Genomic DNA, 25,434 nt, shown 5'->3' on the forward strand with positions numbered 1-25,434 from the left:
TCAGACCTCTCTCCAGCTTCCTTGCTTTCGTAAATAACAAAAGTTTGCTAGCCTCACAGGCTTAACCCTTCGCAGGAACTTTGATTTGTTCCTTTCTGCTGTCCACACACATTCAGTTAACAACCCCGTTAATATTTCTTAACATTTTGCAGCCTCTATAGTAGTGCCTGAAACATTGTCATTTTATTTTACCTGTATTACTTATCTTTTTGTTCTGAAATAATTTTTTCTTCATAATTAATTATTTGTAATTTTGTTTACTTAATATCTGTCTCTCATTTATCTGTAAATTCCATGAAGGTAAGAACCATGTCTGTTTTACTTACTGCTGTATCCCTAGACCTTAGCAGGTCTTAGCTCATAGTAATGGTCAATAAGTATTTGTTGAATGATTAAATGAATTTTTCTTGTCTACTAAAGACTTTCCTGTATTTCATACTTTAACTAGAGACCATCTTCTTTAAGTACCATGCATATGTCTGTTTTACTGTTTTACCTGATAAACTCTTTTTTTCTGAATGTACCAGACCCTTGGTGATGATGTTTAACTCTTTCTCACCTGATTCCTCTTCATCCAACAAGTTCCCTTGTCTATTGTTTTCTATAAAAATGTAGGCAAATCTGGCCGGTTGTGGTGGCTCCCGCCTGTAGTCCCGGCACTTTGGGAGGCCAGGGTGGGCGGATCACCTTAGGTCAGGAGTTTGAGACCAGCCTGGCCAACATGGCAAAACCCTGTCTCAAGTAAAAATAAAAAAAATCAGCTGGGCGTGGTGGTGCATGCCTGTAATCCCAGCTAACCAGGAGGCTGAAGTGGAAGAATTGTCTGAGCCCGGGAGGCGGAGGTTGCAGTGAGCTGAGATCGCACCACTGCACTTCATGCAGCCTGGTCGACAGAGTGAGACTCCATCTCAAAAAAAAAAAAAAAAAGTAGGCAAATATTTTGACCAATAGCAGAAATACTAAAATTAATATTCCTACAAGCAGAAGTTCACAGAGGTACCTCCCTCCCTCGAAACCTTGTCTGCCCTGAGATGTTTCTTCTTTTCGTACCTTTTCAACCCTCATAAGAATTGTTAATGCACCAATGGCCATGTTCTCCTCACCTCCTTTGTCTCTGTGATTGTATTTGCACACAAGTCATCTAACACTATACACACTATATCTCCTCATTTGTCCAACCATTTCTCTTTCCCTTAGGTCCCTACTTGATTTGTTACTACATACAAACTTTTTAATATAGTTCTCTTGAAACTAATGGAAATGCTTTATTGGTTTATTCTTCATAGGTCATTTGTGTTCAGGTTTCACAGATGAGGAAGCTGCAGGTCTAGGAAGATTAAGCAATGTGGTCATTTACAGTATATTCGTTTTCTGAATCAGGCAAACCTAGACTTCTGAAAGCCTCACTTTGTTCGTCCATTTGACTTGATAGACCTTCATGGAATGCTGGTTGTACAAGGAATATAAAGATGCGTAAAATACAAGCCCTGCCCACCAGGCACAGCTTAGACCTTGTCAGGGAAATAAACGCAAATAAAACAGAAAATAAGGCAGCTTATAATGAAAGTGCTAGTTTTATATTCAAGACAATAGAAGACTTAGAGAACAAGTATCATCAGAATTGACCTCAAAAAGAAATGATAGGGACCCTGAAGAATGCATAGGTAGGATATAGCTGGGAAGAAAAGACTGGATGATGGTGTAAAGGGGGGCTCGTTCTAGGCTGAGGAAATCTAAACAGGATGGGAGCTGGGAATGGCCTTGTATGATTTGTAGATTTAAAATAATGGCACTTGCAGGAAATACCAGGCCTAGAGAGTTTGTATTGAGGACTTATGGGAAAAATGAATTATTGAGATGATGATAATAATGCTTAAAACTTAATGAATGCTTATTATGTACTAGGCACTATTTTAAGTACATTATATATATTTACTCATTTAATTCTCCCAACAATCTCTTTAGGTACCACTTTTTCTTTTTATGAACAAGGAAACATGCTCAGAGAGAGTAACAGTTTACTAAGATTAAATACTCAGGAAGTGGCAGGATTAAAATCCTGTGATTAGAACAAGGCAGGTTGGCTCTGAAGCCTATTCTGTGAGCACAGTCTGTGCTGCCTCTCGATAATAATGGTTAACACTGAATCTTAAGTGCTGTTCTATGTGTTTTGCATAAATTAACTCACTCAGTTTGCCTTCTGTAGAAGTCACACAGCCAGTAAGAGATAGTCAACTTGTAGAGAGTCTTGATTAAATGTCAAATTAGTGTTGGATCTTGATCTATTAAATAAAAGAGAACGCTGAGTTTCAAAGCAGGAAAAAACATAGAAGAGAGAGACTTCTGAAAAACTAATTGACTTGCATTAGAATTGGTTAGGAAGAAAGAGACTAGAAAGAGGAAAATGAAGAAGAAAGAAATTGCAATAGTTAGACTAGGGTGCAAAATAAGGCATAAAAACCAGATGGTTTCTCAGGGTCCTAAGGGTCGGCAGCATTGCACAGTGACAAGAGCCTAAATTCAGAAATATCTGAATTTGAATCCAGCTTTGCCACTCGCTGTGTGCTTGACTTTCAGAAAGTTACTGAGCCATTTTATGCCGTTAGGTTCCTATTGTGTGTGATATTTAACTATTAAATATTAACTATCTCAGAATTATTATGGATATACCTAATGCTTAATACTAGTATGGTAGATGCTATATCCCCTATTACTATAATAAAATGGATTTGCTGAATTACCTATAAGAGAGATGGTGAATAAATCACAGATGGTGAATAAATCACTGAAGAGGGTGAAAAAAAAGAAGCTCCCAAAGCAAGGTTTGGAGGCTGAAAGAATGGTTTCAAACGAGGGTCTAGCATTGTGGAAAGAACGCAGGCTCTGCAGTCGGAAGGCAGGCCCAAACCAGTGATGCTGCTTACGAACTTGGAGACGTTGCAGGTGCCGCAGAGCCTCTCCTCGATTTTCTCATCTCTCAATGAATGTGATGATGATATTTTATCTCACACAGTAGAAGAATCACTGAAATACTGTGTGCACAGTGACATACAGTAGAGCGGGTTGTAAAGCAGGGACCACACCAGTGCTATACTGTTATTATTAGACATCACACGTTGGAGAAAATAGCCAGTTAGTATGGGACATTGTGAGTTTGTTTTTGAATGTGTCAAATAGGAGGTGGAGTGGGGTTTCCAAGTAGAGAGTTTGCATAGACAGTTGAAAACACAAACCTGAGATTTGCTTCTAGCTAAAGTTATTAGCATTCGAGTGACACTAAAGCCATTAGAGGGAGAGAATAAGTTCATCAAGTAAGAGGTCAATATTCTGATTGTAAATGTGTTTGTGTACATATATGTGTAGTTTTTAAAATTTCTAAGTAAACATTTTCTAACTAGTAAATCTAGAAAAATGCTATATGCAAGAGGTAAAATTGAGTGATTATTTTAGTAAATAGAATTTGTTATTTGCAGTGTTCCAGGCTCTAACCAACTTCCTTTTTTGGGGGGTTTTGGGGTTATATAGCAAAAAGCATCACAAAGTCCACAAAAACAGCACCCGCTCCTAGATGGCGTAGATGGCGAGGTAAGTTGATGTAACCTCCTTTTCTTTGGAGTTGATTATTTTTGCAATGGAAATGAAATGTTTACATGTAATTATCATGTTTTCAGTGCTCAGAATATTGCCATTTTCTTTTTCCCCCTCACAAAATTCTCCTTATGAGGGAGATGATACAAGCCAAGGAGTTTGCTAGAATCTGTAGATCAAGGCTTTTTTCAGCTATACACATCCATCTAGAGATGATACTTCCCTCCTTGACCCCCACCAGAGGCACCGCCCCCGCCTCCTCCACTTTTGAAGCATTGTGTGTAGAGTCCTGGGAGCTTTACCTGGTAGAGGTAAATGGAGTGGCTACTAAACAAATAAAGACTCTTACACAGGATTTCAGATTCAGCGCCATCAATGATAACACTTACTTTATAATATCAAATAGTACATTTTTCTTACAGATTAACAGAAAATAAATCACTTAACCTTTTAAAAATCTACACACCTATTCTGTTAAAATGAAGCTTACTAAATGTTTTTATTGTAGTCGATTTTCTCATTAACCATTTTCCCTTTAAAAACCTTCTAGTTTTTTCTTTTTTTTTGAGACAGAGTGTCACTGTCACCCAGGCTGGAGTGCAGTGGCACGATATTGGCTCACTGCAACCTCTGACTCCTGAGTTCAAGTGATTCTCCTGCCTCAGCCTCCCGAGTAGCTGGGACTACAGGTGTGCACCACCACGCCCGGCTAATTTTTGTATTTTCAGTAGAGACGGGGGTTCACTGTGTTGGTCAGGCTGGTCTGGAACTCCTGACCTCATAATCCGCCTGCCTCGGCCTCCCAAAGTGCTGGAATTACAGGCGTGAGCCACTGCACCTGGCCCAGTTTTTTTCAACTTAAGATCATTACCTCCTTGAAAAATGCATAAAAGCGTCGTTTCATGTGAATTTTGACTTTGCTTTTTCATAAAATAAGTTATTTGAAAACCTAACACATGGGGCTTTACAAGCAACAATTTTCAGTGTTTTTAAAGCACAGGAGTTTCTGGTATGGAAAAGTGTATTGTTTGAAATGTTTTCAATTGTCCATTATAAAGGGTTTAAAAACTTTTATCAGGCCGGGCGCGGTGGCTCACGCTTGTAATCCCAGCACTTTGGGAGGCCGAGGCGGGCGAATCACGAGGTCAGGAGATCGAGACCACGGTGAAACTCCGTCTCTACTAAAAAAAAATACAAAAAATTAGCCGGGCGTGGTGGCGGGCGCCTGTAATCCCAGCTACTCGGAGAGGCTGAGGCAGGAGAATGGCGTGAACCCGGGAGGCGGAGCTTACAGTGAGCCAAGATCGCGCCACTGCACTCCAGCCTGGGTGACAGAGCGAGACTCCGTCTCAAAAAAAAAAAAAAAAAAAAAAAAAAACTTTTATCAGACATAGAACTACTTCTGTTGTGTGATGTTAGAACATTATATATTTGTATAATACCTCAAAGATTGGCTCCAGCATATGTTCACTTGCCTTTTCTTCACCTGGTAATAATTCTAACACATTTTCGACAACCAAAGTTTGATAAATTTAATGTGTGTTTTCTTTTTTACCCCAATATTTCCTTCTTGATGATTATTTTCAAGTAATTCATTCTCAAGAAAACTAAAGCTCCACAGGACAATAACAAACAGTTCTAAAAATTGTAATTGTACTTTTCATTTTGCTTAAGAAAGAAAATGAAGAGATACTTGGACTAGAAATTATGACTCTGGGCTTCTTGTTTGTCACTGGCTCGCTAAATGACTACAGGTTCTTTGTGTTATTGTTACATCTCTCTCCAGCTTTCTCTTCCCTCCTTGCTTTGTAAGGTTTTAGGCAATAAGATCGTATTTGAAGTTTTTTAAACTCTGGGAGAAGATCAGTACTCAGAACCAACTTACTGACTATTATAATGCATGAATTCCACATGATTGTGAATGTGGTCCTCTATGTCAGCATCTTCAAAAGTATGTCTTAATATGTCTCTTTCCTTGTGTGTGTATTCGTGAAATGCGTCACATGTGTGCGTAGTTTGTTTTTGACATTGCTTCATTTTTCTCCACCTCTCCAGTGCCCCTTCCCATCCAGAAGGTCTCAGCACACTGATGATAGTGCCTTGTTAGTGGTAAGAGTTTTGCACAAAACGGAGTTTTACATTTCTGTGTTTAGAGATTAAAGGATAGCTATTGTACTTTTTATTCAGAAACCATCTAAATACCATAAAACATGATGAGCATCATTACTAAATGCTTTATGAAGAACTAAACCATTTTCCCACATGACCATTTGTGATTGACCCAGTGTTTCAAAGTTCTGCAGCTCGTATCTTTGTCAGTGCCACCAAAAGGAAGACATCTGCATTGAGAACCACATTGGCTGTGTGTGCTGGGAACAGAGGCATAACATGATGCTCATGTTTTAAATGTGTCTAATTCCAGGAGCACTTACTTATGAATCATTAATTTGGCTCATGGGTCATGTATGTTAAGGTGACTCATGACACTGATTGCACAGCTGTATATTTGGCATCCAATTTTATGATGTATTTTCAGCTACTGAAAATCCTTCATTTTGGTTTAAATACTTACAGCTCAAGATCATTCCTTCATGTTCACTTTTTAAACCCAAGGAAATATTAACTGCTGATCGTGTTTAACACTGGTTTACTTTTATTGCCTGTTTCATCAGTGCAAAATTAGTATAAGATGGAAGGTTTATTTAAAGTCTTATTAGCCTTGCGAAAGAATTCTAACCATTTCTAGAATTTCTTTCCCCATCATGTTTTATGTGATTGTTTTCATAGTAGTACGTTCAGAAGTCTAGTATCTACAGTGCTAGTAACTGCTGCCAGGGTGCATCCTGCTGCGTGAGCTGCATGCTTCAGCATGACATTCCTGTTACATCAACTTCCATGGTCTGTTCACATTGCTGTGTATTCTGCAATCCTCATTTCCCTTGAGATGGATAAAGCACCTTTTAACTGGGCAGTCTTCTAGGTGAATACAATCATCACACTCTAGAGTTTTAGTTTAAGTGAATTGGCCTAAGAAGCAAATAGTAAGTTAAAAATGTAGACAAATACTGAGAGCCTCCGATGATCCAAACACTTAAAAAAATTATCTCATTTACTCCTCACAGCAACCTTAAGAGTGAAGGTTAAACTTACCACCTTTTTACAAATGATTACTGAGGCCCAGAATGTAACTTGTCCAAGGTCACATAGATAGTAAGTGCAAGGCTGGTAATCCACATCTGTCTGGCTGATGGGAGAACCTGCATTAAACACCATACTGAAACTGAAAACCGTTTAGGAAACTGAAGGTTCAATAACACATGTAATAAGTGGTATAAGTCTGAATGCCAAGACTTTTTTGTCAACAAAACAGTGGAATTATAAAAACGACAACGGCAAAATCCCCTTAGTGTGTAACTTGAAATTCCCTTCGGCCGTTTGTCAAAACACATTCACTGAAGTTTTAGTTGTCAGTATTCCTGTCTGATCCTCCAAATTAGATGGCCTTTAAAAGCAAGGAATTTCTTCTAAGTTCGATGACCTTTAAAAGCACATCTCATATTTGTCTGCCAAATAGTATCCAACCAACACTGTGCAAAAAGAGTCGTATTTTAAATAAAACTTCATATTATCAAAACTGTGCTTCAGAAGGCTCCTGTTGCTTAGAGTGAAGTCTGAACGTGGCCTCGAAGCTCCTTCGTGTTCTACTGCCTCCCTCTCCAGTCTCCTCTCTGGGCTTGTGCTGTACCAGCATTGTTTCCAACTCTTCAAATATCATAAGCCCTTTCCTATCTCAGACCTTTGCAAATGCTGTTTCTTTTACATAGAATGCCTTTCCCTCCCTGCATATACCCCTTGATTAATTCCTACTCATCTATCAGGTATTTGTTTAAATGTCCCATCTTTAACATGACTTTTCTGCAGCCCGCTACCCTTAAATCAGCCCACAGTTTGACAGTTAAATAAACTGACAGGAGCTCCAGTACATTTGATGAGAAGGAGGCCCAGGAAGTATACATAGTGTATTACTATTGTCACAGTAATTTTTTTATCATGGTAGTTTTATTTGGGTGTTTATTATTTTTATTTTTTAATTTAATTTTACTTTATTTTTTATTTTTATTTATTTATTTAATTATTTTGAGACAGAGTCTCCCTCTGTTGCCGAGGCTGGAGTGCGGTGGCATGAGCATGGTTCCTTGAAGCATCAGCCTCTTGAGTAGCTGGGACTACAGGTGCATGTGCCACATGTGGCTAATTTTTTAATTTTTTTGTAGAGTCAGGATCTCACTGTGTTGCCCAGGCTGGTCTCTAACTCCAGGGCTCAAGCAGTCCTCCTGCCCTAGCCTCCCAAAGTGCTGAGATTACAGGCATGAGCCACCGTGCCCAGCTTGTTTATTCTTTTATTATCTCTTTTCTGTTGGACTACTAGACTATAAGCTTCATGAACACAAGGATATTCTATTTTGTCTTAATATACCTTAATACACTCCATCCCTACCACAGTTCCTGGGATATATTAGGTGCTCAGTAAATATTTCCTGAATGAACATATAATCTTTTTTTTTTTTTTTTTTTGAGACGGAGTCTCGCTGTGTCACCCAGGCTGGAGTGCAGTGGCACAATCTTGGCTCACTGCAAGCTCCGCCTCCCGGGTTCAAGCCATTCTCCTGCCTAAGCCTCCCAAGTAGCTGGGACTACAGGCGCCCGCCACCATGCCCGGCTAATTTTTTGTATTTTTAGTAGAGACAGGGTTTCACTGTGTTAGCCAGGATGGTCTCGATCTCCTGACCTCGTGATCCGCCCGCCTCGGCCTCCCAAAGTGCTGGGATTACAGGCGTGAGCCACCGCGCCTGGCCTGAATGAACATATAAATTCTGTGCGTCTACTGATTATTAAATTGTTTCGTGGTGAAAAGGTCTGATGAACGATATCATAAGGTAAATGCTGAATTTGATTTAAAGACCTTGAAACTTAGGATTTGAAATAAAGATTTATAACAGCTAATATCAGTTTACACTGACATTGTCTTCGGGCTACCCCTCAAGCTCCTGCTAGTATCAGTTACACTGACATTCTCTTCGGGCTACCCCTCAAGCTCCTGTTGCTTTCGTCTATATCAGGTCTCATTTTAAAAGAATATGAGGCTCATTTTACCTCTTCTTCTCCACTCCTAGTTTTCCTTTTTATATTTGACATTGGCAGTAGTTCCAGTACCTTTGATTAAAAAGCAGGCCCAGGAAATCTAAACCCCAGAAGCATACACAGTGTATTACCATTGCCACAGTTTTGCTCTTTGGTATATTTTTATCTTCATTATTTGCTGCCTTAAGATAGATTTTGTGATACATGTAATACATTGTGTGTTACATGCTTCTTTTGTCAAACAAAAATATGTTAATTCTCATTAAAAATACAGTTGTATTTATTTTATTGACCGTATACATACCTTTTCCTAAACACCCATTTGTTTTCTTGTTCATTTATCTCATAGTTTAGAAATTTATGGTCCTAGTTTAAATTTTTAAAAATTACTTACAAAGACTTCACTATTTTTAAGCTCTTGGCATTTTGTTGTTTTAATAGGTAAAACCTTATCCAGGGCTCTTTGTGAAAGTATTGTCTTCTCTGATTTCCACTCTCCATGTGGCAAATAAGAAAAATTGTCATGTTTTGAGCACCTCTTACCTGTAATCAAAATTCTATATAATAAATACTTTACATTTTTTTCTTTTTAACTGACAATAATTATATATATGTACAATCTAACTATATCTCTAATACATCTAACCAGTTGTTATGTTGGTTGGTGAAAGATAAAGGATTCGAAGAAAAGGGAAATTCTACCTTCCCCTCTTATAGTCATTAGGAATTTCACAGAGGCAGAGATGAAATGCTGGTTCCTCCTTCCGGTTGATGCAGAATCCTCACGTCCTAATTATAACATATCTAATTTGGATTAATGTTGAAAAAATATTGTTTTTATTCATGCCAGTTCTGCTTGGTTAAAATCCCCCATCATAGGAACAGGACTCATTAGTTTCAAGGCTACTATGCTAAAAATGTTGATATTCTGTTTTATTTCTGCATAAAATCATTTTTCATAAATCATGCCTTTCATTTCTTGATTAATGCGGCATGAGGTATTGAGACTATCCTGAATTATACAAGTGGAAAAACTGTGTCCATGGGTTTTTGTCCCCCAAATATTCTCCTCTTGCCCTGTCAGTAGCTTAGGAAACCATTTGAAATATTGTCAGTGACCTTTCTTTTTCTCATTTCACTAGTCAGATCTGCCTGCCTGACGTTTGCTAACATAAATGCTGCCTTCTGTTTCTTCTCTTTCTCATTTGAAATGTAGTCGCTGTCAGGGTTGAATCAAGTGGGCTGTGCTGCTACCCTGCCTCATTCTTCTGCCTTCACGCCTCTTAAGGTATCTCTTGTTATTGTAATTCACCAGGAAGTTTGGGGAGGAGGTGGATATAAGGTCTTGAATTTTTCGGCGAATTGATCTAACAATCTGAAATACAGGATCGCATAAATACACCTGTTTATGAAACTATTTGTTTAACATTGATTTCCCTTGAAATTTTTTGAAAGTTTTATGATGCTAGAGATAGTCATAGAGCTCACATTAATTCTTTGTATTCAGATTGTTTGATGTGGCATTCTGATTTTTTTTATCAAAGGTGTTTTTCTTGTGAGTTATTATTTCACTTTGGTTAGTATATAATATTGAATTAACTCTGTTTTCTAATGTGCATGCAAAATAATTTGAGTCCAAAAAAACTATCACTACCAAAACCTTCTACAGTAGGGGTCAACCAACTATGGCCCCTAGGCCACTTGTTTTTATAAATAAAGCTTTATTTTTATATAGCCAGTCCCTTTTGTTTATGCATTGCCTATGGCTGCTTGCACAGTAAACAGCTGAGGTGGAATAATTGTGACCAAGATTATATACCTACAAGCCTAAAATATGTACAGTCTGGCCCTATAAGAAAAAAAATCGCAAACCCCTGCTTTTTATCAGCAACAAGGTCAAAAGAGATGATACATTCCACCTTCTGGAAAAATTTAATCTAAACTAAAAATTAAGAACCTGTACTATTTTATTTTTTGAAGGCCTCTAGGAGTGGTAATTCCATATTTGTTGTCACTGGATGTGTACAAAATGATCAACAATTCTCACTGTCAAGAAGACCTTTGTCTAACTTAGAACTGTCCTGCTATGGTTTATACTTCTTTTCTTTCCAGAGTGGAGATTTTCTAGTTATTTAGCATTTTTTAATGTAAGAATCCTTTTTTTTTTTTTTTACACAAAATACAATTTTTTTAATGTAAGAATTTAAAAACAATTACGATGCCACCCTTAGCTTCTTCCTAAATAAACTCAGATCCTTTTACATGCCTTTCCCAGACTGTTAATCTTTAATGAATTTTCACAAGTTCTGTGCCCTCAATCTGGCTTCATGGTCCACAACTAGAAATATATCCCTCATTAGAGCTTGCTCATTTAGGGTGATTTTTAAATTTTTGGTCTTCATTTTGCTCAGTATCCACTGCAATTCTCAAATGTTTTAGTTATACCTCTTTTATGTGTTGAGACAAGGTCTTGCTCTGTCTCCCAGGTTGGATCCTCCCACCCTAGCCTCCTGAGTAGCTGGGAATACAGATGCGCACCACCATGCCTGGCTCATTTTTTAAGTTTTTGTAGAGACAAGGTCTCACTATATTGCCCAGGCTGATCTCAAACTCCTGGGCTCAAGAGATCATCCTGCCTCAGCCTCCCAAAGTGCTAGGTGTCAGCCACTGCGCCCAACCTCCTTCAACTTCTAAATGACAGTTATTTTCCATGTGTTGTATTCTTTATTTTTTCCTGAATATTTAATTTTGCTGTTTGAAAATTTTTACTTGTCTCATGTACCAGAATACTTTCAAATTGTTGCACTGAGCCAGGCACACTGGCTCACACCGGTCATCCCAGTGTTGGTAGCCCAAGGGCGAATACAGTTGAGGCCAGGAACTCAAGGCTGCAGTAGGCTGTGATCACACCACTGTACCCCAGCCTGGGACAGTGCAAGACTGTGTCTCTAAAAACATTAAAACCAAATTCTTGTATCATGCCCTTTTTTTTTTTTTTTTAGTTTTTAATTTTTGTGGGTACATGGTGTGTATATGGGGTTCATGAGGTGTTTTGATATAGGTATACAGTGCATAATAATTATATCAGGTAAATGGGCTATCCATCACCTCAAGCATTTATCCTTTGTGTTACAAACAATCCAATTGTACTCCTTTAGTTATTTTTAAATGTACAATTAAATTATTGACTATGATGACCATTTTGTACTATCAAATGCTGGATCTTATTCTTTTTATTTTTTTTGGACCCATTAACTATCTCCATTTCCTTCCACCACCCTCCCACTACCCTTCCCAGCCTCTGGTAACCCTCAGTTTAGTCTGTCTGCATTGTGTTTTTTTAAATGCTGACCCCAGCTTTTTTTTTTTTTTTTTTTTTTTGAGACGGAGTTTTGCTCTTGTTGCCCAGGTTAGAGTGCAACGGCGTGATCTCGGCTCACTGCAACCTCTGACTCCTGGGTTTAAAGCGATTCTCCTGCCTCAGCCTCCCGAGTAGCTGGGATTACAGGTGCCCGCCACCAAGCCCGGCTAATAACCTCAACTTTATAACAACTGTAAATCTGAGGAGCCTCCTCTGGTTATTGCTGAACATGCCCTACATACCTGGATGCCTCCTGAAAAAACTTTATAATTCTCTTCCATGTTAATCCTTTGCTAGCTTTTCTCAACTGGGATCCTTATTGGAACAACACAAAATTATTTCAGCAACTTTCTTTCAAAATGATCTCAAGGAAGGTCCATAACTGGCACCATATTCTAGATTTACGGGAGAGAAGCTAATTTGTTGCACTCCGTGAACACCTTCGGGCATTGTGGCTTATTCAGAGTCATAACTGAGAGTTGTTCTGACTGTGCCAAAAGTTGTGTGGTCCAGACAGACCACAGCGTCTTGTTCTACAGTGACTGTCATGTGAGATTAAATACAAAACTTCACTAGATTTAAGATAGATAAGTCTTTTTTTTCTATCTGACCTGCTGTACTGTCAAATGATTATTTTAAAAGATTTATTCTTTGTTTTTTAGTCTTTCTATTACTTTCACAGCAATTATACATTATACTTATGAGTTTATTTCTTTTATTGCTTAGCCAGGCTTAAAAGTTGAGTTTATATCAGTTTCTGGGTTTTTTTTCTTTCCATTGCCTAAATTCTCTAGTGAGAGATTATTTCTTAACCTTTTTTTTGCTCTCCAGTTTTCCAAGAGTTCCCAAATGTAGTTAATGGCCTCACAGTGATTTAAGCTAATGATTTTAGTATCCTAGAATGCAAGTCACTTAGATTTATAGCTTTAATAAAAATACATTTCAGAAACCATTTTTACAAGTCTCCTCTCTTCTGGCTTTGTTTTCATCATACCCAGTTGTGTATTATCTGTCACTCAGGCTGGAGTGCAGTGGTGAGATCTCGGCTCACTACAAACCTCCGCCTCCCAGTTTCAAGTGATTCTCCTGCCTCAGCCTCCCGAGTAGCTGCGATTACAGGCGCCCGCCACCACGCCCAGCTAATTTTTGTATTTTTAGTAGAGATGGGATTTTACCGTGTTGGCCAGGCTGGTTTCAAACTCCTGACCTCAGGCAGTCCGCCCACCTCTGCCTCCCAAAGTGTTGGGATTATAGGTATGAGCCACTGCGCCCGGCCTGTTGCTGTTTCAAACCAAAGGAGAGAACGTTCGCTGCCCTTCAGTGTTGTTTCAGCTCTTCTTTCTCATCTCATAAAGTTGCCTGTTAACTTTCTCCTTTTATTCCTTAATACTTTTACATTTCTAGTCTACGTCCTGTTAATAAGTGTTTTTTAAATTTTTGAAAATATTTTTCCCCCATGTCTAGAATAATCTCTACCTTGAATGTTTCTCTTTTTGTATTATTGGTCCTTGAACATGTCTTTGTTTAACCAACTTTCTACTTATTCACAGCCCTTGAAAATAAACATAGTCTTTTATTTCCTTGTAAAGATACCTGGCTTTTGCCTCATGTACTTGTTCATTCCTTTTACCAGTTTCTGTTACTCTTGTTTGAATTAAATTTCTTATTTAAATTTCCATTTTTTCTCAACACCCAGAACTTAGTTTACTTGCATCTATGAACCCAATGAACATGTCTTTTCCACTTAAGATGTGAACACACTGCCTTACTCACGAGCTCAGCTCACTGTTTAAATCTTAGTTCTCAACCTGTGATATCAAACTCGGGAATTGTTACCAGAAAATTGTCTCCTGGTGAGTCTGGAGAATTTTCTCAACATATGGCCTTGGTTTATTTATTTATTTATTTTTAGCAGTTAAAATTATTTGTCGTCATTTATCTGACCCAACTCTAAGTAGTGATGTGAGAGTTCTGAAAATATTGAAACCAATGGTGGGGAAAGTATGGGAGCAGATCTGTATGTTTGTGTTAGTTTTAGAGTCATGTCCAGAAATGTGTTAGTTGTATCATAAAGTTATAATATATTTAGATTATATTTCAAGGCAATTAGATGTCAAGGCCTAAAAAACTATTAATGTTATTCTAGCTTTTCTTTTATTTATTTATTTATTTTGAGACGGAGTCTCGCTCCGTCACCCAGGCTGGAATGCAGTGGCGCCATCTCGGCTCACTACAACCTCCGCCTCCATGTTCAAGTGATTCTCCTGCCTCAGCCTCCCAAGTAGCTGGGACTACAGGCGCCCGCCACCATGCCCAGCTAATTTTTTTATTTTTAATAGAGACGGGGTTTCACCATGTTGGCCAGGCTGGTCTCAATCTCTTGACCATGTGATCCACCCACCTCAGCCTCCCAAAGTGTTGGGATTACAGATGTGACCCATCGCACCTGGCCTATTCTAGCTTTTCTTAATTGTACTCCCCTGCCAAGTCTTCAACATCTTAACCTAGTCAACCAACATTTCTTTGTAAATTAGCTTAACTACCTTTCCCTTTCTTTAGGTAAGCTTTGTAACTGTTTAGCTAGTTCTTCCTCCTTTTTACAGTTCTTTTGGTCAATGAATTGAAAATGTCTTGGACTCAAATACTAGTGTAGACAATATATCTATCATCTCTTAAACATCTTCTTTCCTAACCGAAATTAGGAAACCTATATTACTTTTTAAAAATATTAAATTTTATTCTCCAGAGAAAAAAGTACTTTAGAAACTATTATGGAGAAATACTATTAGAAAATAAAATGTTGCTTTTTCTTTCTCATATATTTCCCAGTAACATTTTCTGTCTTAGGATGATCATTTTTCATAGTCTTAGGAAGAGCTTGTTAAATAATGGACTGTCTTTATATAAACACAACTAGGCCGGGCACGGTGGCTCATGCCTATAATCCCAGCACTTTGGGAGGTCGAGGCAGGTGGATCACCTGACGGTCGAGAGTTTGAGACCAGCCTGACCAACATGGAGAAACCCTGTCTCTACTAAAAGTACAAAATTAGCCCAGTGTGGTGGCACATGCTTGTAATCCCAGCTACTCGGGAGGCTGAGGCAGGAGAATCACTTGAACCCGAAAGGCAGAGGTTGTAGTGAGCCGAGATTGCTCCACTGCACTCTAGCCTGGGCAACAAGAGCAAGACTCCATTTCAAAAAAAAAAAAAAGAAAAACCAGGCGTGGTGGCTCATGCCTGTAATCCCAGCACTTTGGGAGGCCGACGCAGGCGAATAACCTGAGATTGAGAGTTCGAGAACAGCCTGACTAACATGGAGAAACCCCATCTCTACTAAAAATACAAAAAAATTAGCTGAGTATGGTGGTGCATGCCTGTAATCCCAGCTACTTGGGAGGCTGAGGCAGGAGAATTGCTTGAACCCAGGAGGCGGAGGTTGTGGTGAGCTGAGATCGTGCCATTGCACTCCAGCCTAGGCAATAAGAGCTAAACTCCGTCTCAAAAAAGAAAACTTGGGTTTTAAAAATAAAGAATTAATTCATTTCATCAAATCCTCATTTCTTTTTCTTCTTCTTTTTTTTTTTTTTAAAGAGGGCGTCAGGCCAGGCACGGTAGCTCATGCCTATAATCCAGCACTTTGGGAGGCTAAGGCGGGTGCATCGCTTGAGCTCGGGAGGTTGAGACTAACCTGGCTAACATGGCAAGACCCTGTCTTTACAAAAAATGCAAAAATTAACTGGGCATGGTGATGTGCGCCTATAGTCTCAACTACTTGGGAGGCTGAGGTAGAAGGATCACCTGAGCCTGGGAGATCATGCCATTGCAATCTAGCCTGGGCGACAAGAGTGAGACCCTGTCTCAAAAAAAGAGAGAGAGAGGGAGAGAGACAGTCTCCCTCTGTCACCCAGGCTGGAGTGCGGTGGCACAATCATAGCTCACTGCAGTCTTTAATTCCTAGGCTCAAGCAACCCTCCCTCCTCAGCCTCTACAGGAGCACACCACCATGCCTGAGCGATTTTGTAAATGTTTTGTAGAGACAGGGTCTCGCTATATTGCCTAGGCTGGTCTCAACTCCTGCTCTCAGGTGATCCTCCCACCTCAGCCTCCCAGAGTACTGGGATTACAGGCATGAGCCGCCGCACCTGGCCCAAATTCTCATCTCTAGACTTAATCATGAAAGAGAGTTACCTGCTTTTTTGTCTTTTATAATTTCAAAATTACCATAAAAGTAGAAAGTATTTCTTCTTGAATAACAATTATTGATACATGTCTGTTTCTCCACAGAGTGATGACAGACCTAATGCTCTATTAAGTTCACCTACAACAGAAACAGGTAATAGACACAAAGGTGCAATTAACCACATCAAGATTATAATTCTTTATTTTTTTATTTAAAAAATAATAATAAATAGAGACAAGGCCTTTCTGTGTTGACCAGGGTGGTCCCAAACTCCTGGGCTCAAGGGATCCTCCTGCCTTGTTCTCCCAAAGTGCTGGGATTACAGATGTAAGCCACAGCACCAGGCTAAGATTATAATTTTTTACCAAGATTTTCCTAAATTACTTGTTAGAGAGCTGTGGCTGCTTTTTCTGAGATAGCAGTCAGATACAGAATTGGAAAGCACTGGGTTTTTTTTTTTTCCCATTTTTAAATTAAATTGGTTGCTCAGCTAGTCAGCCATTTGACATGAATAAGTGAACAACAGCCGTAGGTCTGCAGGAGACTGTTCAATATGTTAACATTCATTCCGCCTTTATTGATACACCAAAAATAACATGCCAGTGTAAAATACATACAAGCAGTCCTCCTGCTTTCATGATTATTTTCTGTACCAGACTTTTCATTATTAAATAGAATTATCATTTTATATCATTGCCATGTTTAATTTTATTTTTTACTTGCTACTTTTGTAACTTGTATGTCTGCTATTATATTTTCTTTTCATCTCCTTTAATCTCATTTTATTTTTCATGCTAATTTAGTTCATCATTCCCCTGCATATTCTTTCCCTGCTGCTATCCAGAGAAATCAGCCTCAGCGCCCTGAAAGCTTCCTTTTCCGAGCAGGTGTCAGGGCAGACACCAACAAAGGTAGGTGGTGGTGATTTTAAAAGCCAGGGGCGAGGGGAGGTTTACACAATGATGCTAGCTGTTAGATGGATGCTTTTAAACTTCTACATATAGTATAAAACAAAGCTATCAGCTTGGCAAAAGCATGTGTCTGTGATCTCACTGATATTAAAGCAGGAAAATCTTATCTGAATTTGTTTGGATTAGAAAGTTTCTTAGTACCACCTAAAAGCAGGTTATAGAGTGTTTGAACAAATAAAATGCTCTTTCAAGGCTTTAGAGAATGTTCTTTGTCTTGGTAATGAACTCTTTTTCTCATTTTTCTATCGATAAAAGCTATTTTCTTAAAACAATAATTTTTTAAAAATCTACTTAAAGTCTCATGTTCTTTTAGTTAATAATGACAAATTTCTCCCTGGTCCCCAAAGAAGTTACCTGGGAGTGGAAACAAACATTTCAAGTCTAAAATAACAACTTTTGTCATGGTGGCGTGTGCCTGTGGTCCAGCTACTTGGGAAGCTGGCAGGGAGGATTGCTTGAGCCCAGGAGTTCAGGGTTACAATGAGTTACAATTAAAAGCACCACTGTTCTCCAGCTTGGCCAACAGAGCAAGACTCTGTCTCTTAAAACAAACAAACAAACAAAAATAAGGTCAGGCATGGTGGCTCACGCCTGTGATCCCAGCGCTTGGGGGGCCGAGGCAGGCAGATCACTTGAGGTCAGGAGTTCGAGATCAGCCTGGCTAAGGTGGTGAAACCCTGTCTCTACTAAAAATACAAAAAATGGCTAGGCATGGTGGCTCACACTTGTAATCCCAGCACTTTGGGAGGCCAAGGCGGGCAGATCACGTCGGTTCAGGAGTTCATGACCAGCCTGGCCAACATGGTGAAACCCCGTCTCTACTGAAAAAATACAAAAATTAGCCGGATGTGGCAGCAGGCGCCTGTAATTCCTGCTACCCAGGAGGCTGAGGCAGGAGAATTGCTTGAACTTGGGAGGCAGAAGTTGCAGTGAGCCAAGATGGTGCCACTGTACTCCAGTCTGGGCGGTAGAGTAAGACCATGCGTGTCTCAAAAAAACTGGCCAGGCATGGTGGCAGGCGCCTGTAATCCCAGCTACTTGGGAGGCTGAGGCAGAGTCGCTTGAACCCAGGAGGTGGAGGCTGTAGCTGAGATTGCGCCACTGCACTCCAGCATGGATGACAGTGTGAAACTTATGTCTCAAAAAAAATTAAAAAATAGGCCAGGCATGGTGGCCCATGCCTGTAATCCTGGCACTTTGGGAGGCCAAGGTAGGTGGGATCACTTGAGCTCTGGAGTTCGAGACCATCCTGTGCAATATGGCAAAAATCCCATCTCTTAAAAAAATACAAAAAATTGGCTGGGTGCGGTGGCTCACGCCTGTAATCCCAGCACTTTGGGAGGCTGAGGCAGGCAGATCACGGGTCAGGAGATCGAGACCAGCCTGGCTAACACAGTGAAACCCCATCTCTACTAAAAATACAAAAAAAAACTAGCCAGGCGTGGTGGCAGGTGCCTGTAGTCCCAGCCACTCGGGAGGCTGAGGCAGGAGAATGGCGTGAACCTGGGAGGCGGAGCTTGCAGTGAGCTGAGATCGCACCACTGTACTCCAGCCTGGGCAACAGAGCGAGACTCCGTCTAAAAAAAAAAAAAAAAAGAAAAATTAGGCATGGTGGTGCAGGCCTGTAGTCACAGCTACTTGGGGGGCTGAGGCAGGAGGATGGATTGAGCCCAGGAGGTTGAGGCTGAAGTGAGTCAAGATTGCACGATTGCACTCCAGCTGGGGTGACAAAGTGAAACCCTGTCTCAAAAAACAAAAAAAACACAACTTACCTTTAATGTTACCAACAGGTGCATTCACAGTAAGATTTAAAAGTCAAACTACAGATACACTGCTGGCAAGAGTGTAAGAAAGCATGGAAGACTGTTATCAGTCAGCCTCTGTACCCACAGATTCTGTATTTATGTATTCAACAGTCATGGACAGAAAAGTCTTGAGAAACAGGACAACAATAGTAAACAATGCCACAATAAAGAAATAATACTAATTTTGAAATACAGTATAGTAACAATTTATATAGCATTTACATTGTATTAAGTATTGTAAGTGATATAGAGATGATTTAAAGTATAGTATAAAGGAGGATATGCATAGTTTGTATGCAAATAATACTACATTTTATATGAGTGACTTGAGCATCCACAAAGTTTGGTATGAGAGGGGTGGTTTCTGGAAACAGTTTCCCCTGGATACTGAGGGATGACTGTGTACCCTATGACCAGCAGTTTTACGTTTGAGAAATATGTACACATGTACCAAAAACGTGTACAAAAATATTCATAGCAGCATTATTCATGATAGCCTGAAACTGAATGTCCATCAGTAGAATGGATAAGTGAATTGTGGTATATTTGTACAATGGAATACCATATAAGCAATGAAAATGAACCAATTCCTATATACAGCAACATGGATAAATCTCATAAACATACCATTGATCAAAGGAAGCCAGAAGCAAAAGAATACATACAATACAGCATAATTTATACAAAGTTCAAAAATGAACCAGACCAGCCTACGGTGTTAAAAGTCAGGGTGCGGTTTTGAGCACTTTGGGTACTTATGGGCAAGGAGCATGGAAGGGGCTCCTGGGATTGGTAAGATTGCATTAAAAACCTGATTGTGTTCACTTGGTGCGGAGAATTTATTGAGCACTGTGCTTAGGATTTGTGTATTTTTCTGTATGTGTATTTTCAATAAAAACATTTTTAAGTGGATGTAATCAAACAAAAGTAGTTGAGTCAACTGGGTAATGAACATTATGTAGTTTTCTATACTATTCTCTGTTGTGTATATTTGAAAATCTCTATAATAAAAACCCTTTTAAAAAGTCAATCCAGGAAGTAGAAGCGACACACCACACTTGCAGGGAAACTGTGATGAGGCAGATCCGGATGTTTTCCTAGCACTGCCAGTTGCCTTTCCGTCTTACATATTAATATTTTTATAGGTCATGCTTCACCCCTTCCTCCATCTGCTGCACCTACCACTGATTCTACAGATTCCATAACAAGACAGAATTCAAGACAGAAAGAAGAAGAGCTGGAATTAATAGATCAACTGCGTAAAGTATGTACATTACCTTTGACTTACACTTTTTCAGTGTTACTGCTATAGATCATAATCCTGTGATCACTTCTTCATTTGACACATCATTTTTATTTATTTATTTTTTTAGACGGAGTCTGGCTCTGTCACCCAGGCTGGAGTTCAGTGGCGTGATCCTGGCTCACTGCAGCCTATGCCTCGTGGGTTCAAGCAATTCTTCTGCCTCAGCCTCCTGAGTAGCTGGGATTGCAGATGCCCGTCACTGCACCCAGCTAATTTTTGTATTTTTAGTAGAGAAGGAGTTTCGCCATGTTGGCCAGGCTGGTCTCGAACTCCTGACCTCAGGTGATCCACTGGCCTCCACCTCCCAAAGTGCTGGGATTACAGGCGTGAGCTTCCATGCCCAGCTGTAATTTTTAACAGATTCAACAGGTGCCCATTGTGTGCCATGTTTTGTGATGAATGTAAACATTTTGCTATTAAGGAAATTCTTTTCAGCTATTTACTTAGAAAATGAGATAGATGGCTTATTCTATAAAGCTTAATTCCTAGCTCTACTCATTTAAATTTTTTCCTTTTTTTCTACTTCCTGTTATAAAGAAATATTGTCAGAGTAATAATTTATATGTGTGTGCACACATATATAAATATCACACTTACACATATATAGTGAGTGATTGCCTCTTTATTTTGGAATTGAAGGAGAATCTAGGTTTTTTTTTTTTTTAATCAGGAAGTTGTAAATGAATTTTTGTTGTACTTTGTACCACTATGCCCTGGCTGCCATCCATATATATTAGATCTCCTTAAGTTAAACTTAGGATAGAGGGATAAAATGGATATTGTGGTACTTATTTCCTTTTTATCTTGATTTCTAATTAGATTTCATTATAACTCCCTTATGTCCTATATGTCAGTCTTTCTTCAATTAATCTATTAAATGTTGTTTGTTCTTTCAGCACATTGAGTACCGGTTGAAAGTGTCTCTGCCTTGTGATCTCGGAGCAGCTCTAACTGATGGTGTTGTTCTTTGCCATTTGGCCAATCATGTGCGACCTCGATCTGTCCCAAGCATTCATGTTCCCTCACCAGCTGTAGTAAGTTGATAATGCTAAAAAGCCTTGGCTATTCATCAGACATTTGTTAAGCACAGTGGACAGACGTTTCTTAAGCATTGTGCTAGATATTAAGGATACAGATATAAAGAGTCCAGTCTCTACTTTCCTGGTCTCACTTCTACTCGAGAAGAAATAGACATGTATACAGTCACTTACAGCAGGGCGATAAATGTAAGAAAGGCATGTACAGTGTGTTATAGGGATACAAAATGGGGCCACTTAACTCCACCTGGAGAGTTCAGGGAAGCCTTCCCAGAACGGGCAAAATTTGAACTAATGCTTGAAGTTTAAGAAGGAATTTTCCAGCAGCACAGAGAGGGAAGGGGGCCTTCTAGGCATGGGATTTCTAGATTCAGAAGCTAAGGAAAGTTTGGCTTTTACTTAAGGAATTGGTAAATTGTTCAGAATGGATCGTGCACAGGGTTGTAGATACAAATGGGAAGGGGTAAGGCTAGAGAGGTGAGCTGGGGCCGTGGTACAAAGGCCTTATGAACTGTGTCAAGGAAGTTTACCCTAGTACAGACAATGAGGACACACTGATTTAAAGAGGGAATACCATGATTATAATTGCAGTTTAGAATGATGAATCTAGGCTGGGCGCGGTGGCTCATGCTTATAATCTTAGCACTTTGGGAGGCCGAGGCAGACGGATTGCTTGAGCCTAGGAGTTTGAGACCAGCCGGGACAATATGGCAAAACCCCGTCTCTACCAAAAATACAAAAATCAGCTAGGCCGGGCGTGGTGGCTCACGCTTGTAATCCCAGCACTTTGGGAGGCCGAGGCGGGCAAATCGCGAGGTCAGGAGATCGAGACCACGGTGAAACCCCGTCTCTACTAAAAATACAAAAAATTAGCCGGGCGTGGTGGCGGGCGCCTGTAGTCCCAGCTACTCGGAGAGCCTGAGGCAGGAGAATGGCGTGAACCCGGGAGGCGGAGCTTGCAGTGAGCTGAGATTGCGCCACTGCACTCCAGCCTGGGTGACAGGGCCAGACTCCGTCTCAAAAAAAAAAAAAATCAGCTGGGTATGGTGGCATGCGCCTATAGTCCCAGCTACTCAGGAGGCTGATGTGGGAGGATCACTTGAGCCCAGGAGTTCGAGGCTGCAGAGAGCCGTGATTGTGCCAGTGCACTCCAGCCTAGGTGAGAGAGCAAGACCCTGTCTCAGAAAAAAAAAAAAAAAAAAAAAAAGGAATGATGAATCTAGGTGCTAAGTGAGAAATGGAAAGATTAAAGGTAGGTCACTAGAAAGATGCCCAAGCCAGGCTCAGCGGCTTGTGCCTGTAGTCTCAGCTACTTGGGAGTCTGAGGCATGAGGATCCTATGAGCCCAGGAGTTTGAGACCAGCTTGGTTGATCTTGTTTTTTAAAAGGAAAAGAGGCTGGGTGCACTGGCTCATGCCTATAATCCCAGCGTTTTGGGAGCCCGAGGCTGGTGGATCACCTGAGGTCAGGAGTTCGAGACCAGCCTGGCCAACATGGTGAAACCCCATCTCTACTAAAAATGCAAAATTAGCCAGGAGTGGTTCATACACCTGTAATCCCAGCTACCTGGAGGGCTGAGCCAGGAAAATCACTTGAACCCAGGAGGCAGAGCTTGCAGTGAGCTGAGATCGCGCCACTGCACTGCACTCCAGCCTGGGCAAGACAGAGCGAGACTCTGTCTCAAAAAAGAGAAAAGAAAAGAAAAGATGCCCAATTAAAAGGCTGTTAAAAGACATGATCTGTGACCGACCTCAGGTGGGAGATGAGGGAGAAAACGCATTCAAGGTAACTGGCAGGTTCTCTTTGCACTGCTGGTGAGGTCTGGACATCAGTTTCAGGATGGCAGTCCACAAAACAACAGGCTTTGGGTTGACACACCCCTCCTCTGTTTTCCTCACATTTTTATCATGAAAAATTTCAACCTTCAGAAAAGTGGAAAGAATCATACAACCAACTAGTCTGCACCTAGATGTGACATTTCTTGCATTTTGCCACACTTGCTTTATGTATCTATATTTGTATGTGTATTTTAACTACACCATCCAAAACTTACAGATGTAATATACTTTTCCCCCAGTGTATTTCAGGGACCTATCCTAGGCCACCTTGCTCTTCCCCCAAGCCTATAGCCAGTGACTGACAAGCATGGGGCTGAGCCCTCCTACCTCAAGGAGGGAGTGTCGTGTGCTTCACACTTGTGAGCTCCCTGTGGGATCAAGCTGAAGCTGAGAAGGAGGCAGGCAGGAGGATCACCTGTGGCTGGGAGTTTAAGATCAGCCTGGGCAATATAGTGAGATCCCATCTCTACAAAAATACTTAAAAAAATTAGGCGTGCACCTACTACTCAGGAGGCTGAGGCACAAGAATCGCTTGAACCCGGGAGGCAGAGGTTGTGGTGAGCCAAGATCGCACCATTGCACTCCTGCCTGGGCAACAAGAACAAAGCTCCGTTTCAAAAAAAAAAAAAAAAACTGTTGGAACCACTCAATTCTGCTGGGAGCTTGAAAGCAACTATAGACAATATGCAAACAAGAAAGTGTGGCTGGGTTCCAATGAAACTTTATTTACAACAATAAGTGCTGGCCTGTGAGCAGTAGTTTGTCACCCCACACTTGAGACATTGGCTTTGGTTTTGTAAGGCAAGTACTAAATAGAAAAACTTTGAACGAATAGTTACAAACATTTTTTTCCATTTTAAAACAGTGTGACACTAAGGCAGCAGTCCTCAACCTTTTTGGCACCAGGGACTGGTTTCATGGAAGACAATTTTTCCATGGACAGGGCTGGAGTTGGGGGGATGGTTTCAGGATGATTCAAGTACATTACATTTATTGTGTATTTTATTTATATTATTACATCGTAATATATAATGAAATAATCACACATAATGAAATCTACCATAATGCAGAGTCAGTGGGAGCCCTGAGCTTGTTTTCCTGCAACTAGACAGTCCCATCTGGGGATGACGGGAGACAGCGACAGATCAACAGCAGTATTAGATTCTCAGAGGAGCACAAACGCTGGCGTGAACTGCGCATGCGAGGAAGGGATCTAGGCCACGTGCTCCTTATGAGACTCTAATGCCTGTTGATCTGTCGCTGTCTCCCGTCATCCCCAGATGGGACTGTCTAGTTGCAGGAAAACAAGCTCAGGGCTCCCACTGACTCTGCATTATGGTAGATTTCATTATGTGTGATTATTTCATTATATATTACGATGTAATAATATAAATAAAATACACAATAAATGTAATGTACTTGAATCATCCTGAAACCATCCCCCCAACTCCAGCCCTGTCCATGGAAAAATTGTCTTCCATGAAACCAGTCCCTGGTGCCAAAAAGGTTGAGGACTGCTGCCTTAGTGTCACACTGTTTTAAAATGGAAAAAAATGTTTGTAACTATTCGTTCAAAGTTTTTCTATTTAGTACTTGCCTTACAAAACCAAAGCCAATGTCTCAAGTGTGGGGTGACAAACTACTGCTCACAGGCCAGCACTTATTGTTGTAAATAAAGTTTCATTGGAACCCAGCCACACTTTCTTGTTTGCATATTGTCTATAGTTGCTTTCAAGCTCCTAGCAGAATTGAGTGGTTCCAACAGTTTTTTTTTTTTTTTGAAACAGAGCTTTGTTCTTGTTGCCCAGGCAGGAGTGCAATGGTGCGATCTCGGCTCACCACAACCTCTGCCTCCCGGGTTCAAGCGATTCTTGTGCCTCAGCCTCCCAAGTAGCTGGCATTACAGGCATGTACCACCACACCCGGCTAATTTTTGTATTATTAGTAGAGATGGGGTTTCTTCATGTTCGTCAGGCTGGTCTCGAACTCCCAACCTCAGGTGATCCACCCACCTCAGCCTCCCAAAGTACTGGGATTACAGGCGTGAGCCACTGCACTTGGCGTTGCAACAGTTCTTATGGCCCTCAAAACTAACATTTATTATCTGATCCTTTTAAAAAAAGTTTGCTGGCCCCCTAGTCTACAGCATTGAGAGTTATGAAGTGATTGCCAAGAGTATTTCTAAAGTTAGCAAATATTTTTTA

The 25,434-nt window shown here is 40.3% G+C and overlaps 2 protein-coding genes across 15 annotated transcripts in view; one reads left to right on the forward strand and one right to left on the reverse strand.

Moving 5' to 3' along the window:
- LRCH3 (leucine rich repeats and calponin homology domain containing 3) overlaps positions 1-25,434 on the forward strand; it is a 96,780-nt gene that overhangs the window by 61,737 nt on the left and 9,609 nt on the right. For 3 of the 14 annotated variants that reach the window (XR_010116722.1, XM_063622171.1, XM_063622167.1), the window contains exons 13-18: positions 3,526-3,585; positions 9,947-10,018; positions 16,378-16,426; positions 17,077-17,184; positions 20,195-20,313; positions 21,252-21,389. Coding sequence is in view for 11 of the 14 variants with exons in the window: in XM_063622171.1 (XP_063478241.1) it covers positions 3,526-3,585; positions 9,947-10,018; positions 16,378-16,426; positions 17,077-17,184; positions 20,195-20,313; positions 21,252-21,389 (546 nt within the window). In the remaining 3 variants the exon portion in view is untranslated. Of the gene's footprint in view, positions 1-3,525; positions 3,586-5,643; positions 5,698-9,946; positions 10,019-13,891; positions 13,945-16,377; positions 16,427-17,076; positions 17,185-20,194; positions 20,314-21,251; positions 21,390-25,434 lie in introns of those variants that run through there. The other 11 variants (XR_010116723.1, XM_063622175.1, XM_063622170.1 and 8 more) reach the window with 7 other exon arrangements.
- IQCG (IQ motif containing G) overlaps positions 1-25,434 on the reverse strand; it is a 109,819-nt gene that overhangs the window by 12,838 nt on the left and 71,547 nt on the right. The window lies entirely within an intron of this gene.

The sequence above is a fragment of the Symphalangus syndactylus genome, chromosome 17 (assembly GCF_028878055.3).
Source record: "Symphalangus syndactylus isolate Jambi chromosome 17, NHGRI_mSymSyn1-v2.1_pri, whole genome shotgun sequence".
Lineage (NCBI taxonomy): Eukaryota > Metazoa > Chordata > Mammalia > Primates > Hylobatidae > Symphalangus > Symphalangus syndactylus.